Here is a 6,481-nt window from a genome sequence, read left to right as displayed (position 1 = left end):
GGTTCCTCATATACTGCCCTGTCCCCGCACGTGGCTACCACCCCAATCCAGGGCCTGGCGCCTCGCCCAGGCCCTGTCCCAGCGCCCTGGTGGGCCTCGGAGACAAAAGCCGCCCCTCTTCTCTGCCACCACCATCTGCCCTGTGGGCCTGCGCTGTCTGTCTACAGAACTCCCCTGTACTGTCCCAGATTGTGCCAGGCTCTTCTCTTTTGGCGCCTCCTAGGTCTCCAGCACAGTTGGCACCTCCAATACTTGGCTCTTCTGTCCCTACAGTCACCTCTTGATTGTGTCTCTTCTTTCTTCTGTACCCCTCCTCCCAATCCAAATCCTCTGCCCGCTTGTTCAGGAAATGCTTAATTGGGGGCTTGGTGGATGCCAGGCCCCGAACTAGGCACTGGGGGACGCATTTTGCGGAGTCCTTGTTCTCAAGGTTCGCACGCACGTAAAGAGCTCCCTGCCTTCCCCCCTCCCCGCGCGCACGGGCCTCTGGATTGGGTCCCTTCTCCTTCTTTCTCGTTGGTTCCCGTTTTTCTTCTTTCCTCCCTCCTGCCCCCGCCTCAGCCGCTCCCGCCTTGGGCCGTTTCCCACGCTGCATCCCGGCCCCCTCGCGGGCCCAGCTTTCGCCCATGGATCTGTCTCCCCCCGCGGTCCCGGGTTCCACTCGAGGGTCTGAGTCCCTCTCCGAGACCAGGGCACCTGTCCTCTTAAGGAGTGGAGTGGAGTGGATTGTCCTGCCCGCTCGGGCCTCGGGCACGCCAAACCTGCCAGGGTTCGCCTGTCACTAGAAGCTAACAAGGGGCCACTCCCAGGAGAGGGGGTGCGGGGCGACAGGCCGGAGACGGGGAGAGGCGCCGAGGGCAAGGGAGGGGACCCGTCGTGGCGGTGGGCCGGGAGGAAAAGGAAAGCAGGCGGGCAGAGCCTCTGCCTTAGGAGGGTCTCCTGCACGCCGCGGCCGCCTAGTCTCCGGCTGACCCAAGGTTAAGGGGAAATCAGGGGGCGGGACAGAGTCACCGGAGGCAGCTCCGCGCTCCTCCCCAATATCCCCTTCAGTTGAGCTGGGAGCCTTCAGCCCCAAGCCCCTCCTCTGAGACTCCCCGGCGGTCCAGGCACTACTAGGGAGTGAGTCGTCTGAGCCTCCGTTCACACGCTGAGCGTCTAGGGCTCGGTGGGGAGAGGAGGCGTGGGGTCCGTTTGTATGAAGTACCCAACGGTGGTGAGCTCGGAAATGACAGCCCACAGCACCCGCCGCGTGGAAACCCCAGGGCAGAAGGGGCGTCTCGTCTCAGGACCGCTGGCCTCGGACTCCGCAGGTCACAGCTCAGCTGCTGGGCCCGCAGTGCGGCTCCCCCCAACCGCCTCCTTTCTAAGCTCCACCGTGGGGCGGCAGGTGCCGCAACTCGCCCCCGCCCCAGCAGCACTCCCGGGCCGGGATGGGGGAGGTGGGGGGAGGTGTGGTGGAGCAGCGAGACTCCAGCGGCGTGCGCTCCCCTCCAAGCACCCAGAGATCTCGGTGAGGAGGAAGAGGGGGTACAGGGGGCGGGGATGAGGGAGAGGAGGACCGCAGGGCTCAGCCGCCGAGTTGTGCGCGGCGGGGGCGAAGGGCGGGGGCTCCCTTCCAGCCTCCGGGGTCTGGGGACTCAGGGATGTAAGGCGAGAACAGGGGGGTGTGTGACAATTCAGCAGAGGTCGGGACGTACCACGGAGCCCAGTGGGGGGGGGGGGGCAGAGGACGTGGTCACCGAGGGGAGCCCCCGCCCCCCTTGCAAAGGCCTACAACTGAGGCTGCAGGGAGAGCCGGAACTAGGCTCGCGGGAGAGGGAAGCGGCGCGTTAAATCCGCCCCCTCCCCGCACCCCACTTCCGAGGGGGTGGGCGATAGAGAAGAGGTTGGAGCCGCGGTGAGGGGGCCCCTCCCTTGCACCTCCCCCCACCGGACTTGGTCGCGCCCGAAGTGTAACACTTTCTCTTTGTCGGAGGAGCTCAACGGTTTCCTGTAGCTCGTGCTGAAGCTCCCGTTGCGGAGGCGCCGGTGGCAGCCCTGGCGGAGGCAGGAGCGATGGCAGCGACCGATATAGCTCGCCAGGCGGTGAGTGCGGGGCGTGGGTGCCAGCGCCGGGGCCGGGGGCCTCGGAAGGGCCGAGGGGACCTGGCCGCCGCCACCTCCACCGCGAGGAGGGCAGTGGGCAGCGTCCAGGAGCCAAGGCGCGGGGTCAGCGACTCAGTCCCCTGGCCTCCCGTCCCCCAGAACCGTGGTGGCTGGCGTGCGGGTGGGGGGCCTGGTCCGGGTTGCGGGCCAGCGACTGAACTTGCATTGCCCAAGAGCTGCAGTCGGCGCTGCCGCCTCCCTGGCTGCAGCTTCGGCCCCGCCGCTGGGGCGTTGCCGAATGAATGGCCGCACTGGCCGCCAAGCCCTCCGGGTCCCGGCACCCTGGCCTCGCTCCCTCCGGCTGCCGGGCCGCGCCCCTGCGCCCCGCAGCCCGCCGGGACCCGGGCCTCCTCAGCCAGAGGGGCTCGGGGCTGGGGTGAGCCTGGGGCAGGAGGCGGCGAGTGGTGAGGGGGGCGGGGAGGTGATTGGCTGGGGTAGGGTTTCTCCATATGCATTACATATGTGACTGCGTCTGTGTGTGTATCACTGTGTGTGTATGAGTGCACGCGCGCGCGCTCCTGCCTCCCCGGGCGGGCGGCGGTGCCCGGCTTGTCTGTGACCCTAGATGAGTCCGCCAGTTTCTTGGAGTGTGCTCGCCTCTCTGGTGCTTGTCCCTGTGTCCGGACGCTTCTCTCGCCGTCTGCTTGTGCTGTGTGCCTCTGGGTCCCATTTGTGCGTTTTGTGGGGTGCAGTCCGCTGGCCTGTAGGTGGTTGGCTGCGTACTTTGGCGTGTTTCTGAGCACCTGACCAGGGTTTTGCGGGCCTCTGGGCAGGGGGATCTGTCTCCGGTGCGTGTTCAGTGTAACTGGCTTGTGTGCCAAAACCTGTGGAGCTGGCTTCTTGTTATGGGGACTAAGGAAAATCAGTGCGACGCTTGCAAAAGCGGTGCCCTCTCTCTCTTTTTGTTGGCAGCCGACTCTGGAAAAAAAAAAATCTTCATTTAACGAACTGAAGTTTTCCAGACTGGGATGTGCAGAGAAATTATACTGAAGTGACCCGAGGCTCCATGTTTGTTTTTTTAGACCAGAAGTTTCGTTGCCAAGGGAGGGGATGATTCCATTTGAGGGAACAACCTAGCCTTTCTATTCACCCATGGGTATCTGGGATTTTAAGAAGCCCACAATTACCAGCACCCTGAGGTGAGGAAGGAGAGTGAAGTAGAGGAAGGTCAGATCCCATGACACTACACACACACACACACACACACACACCCTAAACCTTGTGGCTTACTTATTTAAGGAAATAGTCCATGCAATGCAATTTCAGTGCAAAGAATATACATAGCCTCTAGGTATTTGGTGTAATTGAAACTGATTTGTTTTCAAAATCTGAATCCAGAGTCTGATAGCATTTCCTCTCCAGGAAATGGATACATTTATTCCATCCTCTTATTCTTGTTTGGAAGGGCAAGGTGATTTCTTTGGAACCTCCCCCACCCCCCTGAAAGACCCCAGCATGGAGCTCCTTATGCAGTCATGATGTGGAAGGACCAGCAGAAGATGGGAGGCAGTGCTCTGTGATAATGGAATTTGAGAGAATTCTCTTCTCCCCAAGATTGGCACTGTAATCTGTATTGCTTTAGTGTTTTGAGGGTTCCCAGAGTACCTTTCTGCTCCTCCATTATCTGCATTTTAGAGATGGCATGCCTTAAATAGAGGACTTAGTCTCCTGGATTACACTTGCTCCATCCTTAGTGACCAAGAAGGGCACTAGTGATTTTTCTTGTCAGCTAATTAATTTGCATCGACCTGCCCATACTCTCTCACCAGTCCCCCTAATTTGAATTAAGATTGCAGGGCCGATGTAGCAAAGGGGAACATTCCAGAAGGTTGTGTTTCACCTCCGGCAACCCAGAGATCCCCTTTGTTCTGCAAATGGAGGTGGGGGTGATTTAGGGCCACTTGGTTTGCTTTGCTTGTTTCCAGTTTGCTCTGGCGGGCCTTGCCCTACTGTATGATGAAGAACATAATTGTATGCCAGATTCTGAAGCTGAAAGAGCAGCCCGAGCACTTGAGACCTTGTTATCGTGATAAATGGGTTTCTGGGAAAACTGACGTCACTCTCCATGCCCCCCCTCCCCCAGCCAGTGAAGCTCTTGTTTATGTGTCATTTGTCTCTCTGCCTGCCTTTGTGTCTGCAAGAAGTTGTAATTCACCAGGGGAAGATGGAATTAACTCGGGAGGCCTTTGGACGTCTGGCTGCTGACTGTTTCTTCCTGGGAACGAGTATCCAGGATTTGGGAGAAGAAGACTGGAGACTAAACCTAAGTGTGCCTGGCTTAGGAGTTCTTTTTAATGAGCTCTGAGACATGGTGCCCTGCAAGTAGTGCTCTGGTGTGTGTGTGAGGGATGGGCTGTCCTTTCCAGAGTCAGTTGAGGGTCACTGGCTTGTAAGGTAACATCATTAGTGACAAAAACAGACCTTAGAGTTGCTGGATAGGATCCTTATTTGGGCATGCATGCAACTTGGAAGTTCAGCTTTTGTGTACATGATACAATCCCATCCCATCTGAATGAACACCACAAAGATTCTGTAGGACAAAACTGTTTCTTCATCATGTCCACAAGTGTTTATTTGATTAACTGCTAAGTGTCCAGCACTATGGCTGGCTCCGGTCAATTATACCAGAAAAAAGTAGTAGACATAGTTCCTGGCTTTTACGCTTATTGTAGTGTAGTTGGAGAGACAAATTGTGGACACGGTGAAATAATTAGAGAACTATAGAAGATTCTTGGGATGTTTCCATCCCCAACCCCTGCCTGTGAGGTGGCTTGGGCTGCTGTTAATATATACTCTTGAGAGGTTCCATGACTTGTCCAAGGTAACTTGGCAAGGCACGGTGCAGCCAGGTAATGGTCTTTCTCCCTAAAGAAATAGCTTGCAGGGGCTAACGCTGCCCTAGCTGTGCTGGTCCTAGGGCAACTGGTCCTGGGGCAACTGTCCCGGGGCAGCTATCCCAAGGCAACCGCCTACAGGTGGCTGCACTCTGGTCTTGCTATCAAATGACACTTAACCTTGATTCCCATTGAAGTGCCCTGCCTCAGCCATCTCCCCACCTCGCACTAAAAGTCATATGGTGCCCCAAGCAGGGAGAGGAAAACCCCAATATCCACCCATACCTCTACTGTGTATACAGCACTGAAGAAAATTTGCATGGCCCCAAATATTAAAAATTCTTGAATCTAGGTCGTGGGTACTATTTTCCAACTTTTCTGTGTGTTTGAGACTTTTCAAAATTAAAAGTTGGGGGGAAATTACAATGTCCGCCCTCCTCCCCACAAACGCACATGGCCCCTGCCCTCAGGGAGTTAACAGTCTAGTAGTGGAGGCGGACACAAATAATTATAATTATCTTTGTGATGTGCTGCGGAGGAGTGCTGCTGCCCGCTAGGATAATTCATTACAAGGGGACCTGATCCAGCAGTGGACAGGGGCGGTGGGTGACAGGAAAGGCTTGCTGAGGGCTTTAACTAGGAAAAGGGTAGGTGTGAAGATGGGTGAGATCTCACTTCTGCTCCCAGGCTGGGAACATTTCATTTGTTAATTCACGCACTTTTATTTTCATTCATTCCTTCAACATGTGTTTATTGGGCACCGACTCTGCCAGGCCCTGTGCCAGGTGCTGGGGATATAGTGGTGGCCACGGCACACACGACAGCCCTCTCAGAGCTTCCCCGTGAGAGGCCAGTATAAGCCCCATTTCCTCTTCATATCCTAAAACCTGGAAATGTGAGTGTTCGCGGCATTCTTATTACAAAACTGCATTACAGCCGAGCGATTTGTCTGTATAGTATAATGAGATTTTGATCTGCAGTCATGTGCACAGCATTTACTTTGTAGAGTCTCTGCTGTAAATTTTCTATTAATTGCTGGCTTTGTTACCCAGTACGGCCCCTCCCTTTTTGTGCTGTAAGGGAGCGAACCCATTGCATTAGCCTGAGCAAAACTAATTCGAAAGATAAGTCCCCTGGATAAAGGTATTCCAGAACTAAAGAGGACTGATTTCTGGACTTGCGTGGGTTTCTGGATTATCGGAGCCTTGGTTTTGTATTAACGTGCGCAACTGAGGAGTGCTTTCAGTTGCATTTACGTTAAAACCACATTCCAGAAAGAAAGAGACAGAGAAAAGAAAAGAAAGAAAAAGAATACCATAGATAAGTGTAACATGTCTCTTTCAACGATCTCAAAACGCTTCCATCTGTATGATTTCATTTTCCCCAGCAGCTTCCTGGATGAGTATTACTGTTCTTTTCATTTTATGGGTTCGGGAAGACCAAATGACTTAGTCCAAAGTGTCACTGCTGGTCAGTGGATGAAGCAATGAAACACCTTCCAC

At 55.4% G+C, this 6,481-nt stretch overlaps 1 protein-coding gene across 4 annotated transcripts in view; it reads left to right on the top strand.

Annotated features, from left to right (window-relative positions):
- The first annotated feature begins 1,829 nt into the window (after positions 1-1,829).
- Positions 1,830-6,481, top strand: part of SEPTIN6 (septin 6) — a 61,518-nt gene continuing 56,866 nt past the window's right edge. The window contains exon 1 of one of the 4 annotated variants that reach the window (XM_024751840.1): positions 1,830-2,085. Coding sequence is in view for 2 of the 4 variants with exons in the window: in XM_024751842.1 (XP_024607610.1) it covers positions 2,056-2,085 (30 nt within the window). In the remaining 2 variants the exon portion in view is untranslated. The remainder of the gene's footprint in view (positions 2,086-6,481) is intronic. The other 3 variants (XM_024751842.1, XM_024751841.1, XM_024751843.1) reach the window with 3 other exon arrangements.

Source organism: Neophocaena asiaeorientalis, unplaced genomic scaffold, assembly GCF_003031525.2.
Source record: "Neophocaena asiaeorientalis asiaeorientalis breed wild unplaced genomic scaffold, Neophocaena_asiaeorientalis_V1.1 scaffold659, whole genome shotgun sequence".
In the NCBI taxonomy this organism is placed as follows: domain Eukaryota; kingdom Metazoa; phylum Chordata; class Mammalia; order Artiodactyla; family Phocoenidae; genus Neophocaena; species Neophocaena asiaeorientalis.
The sequence above is the reverse complement of the archived record's forward strand: the minus strand, read 5'-3'. Positions and strand labels throughout refer to the sequence as shown.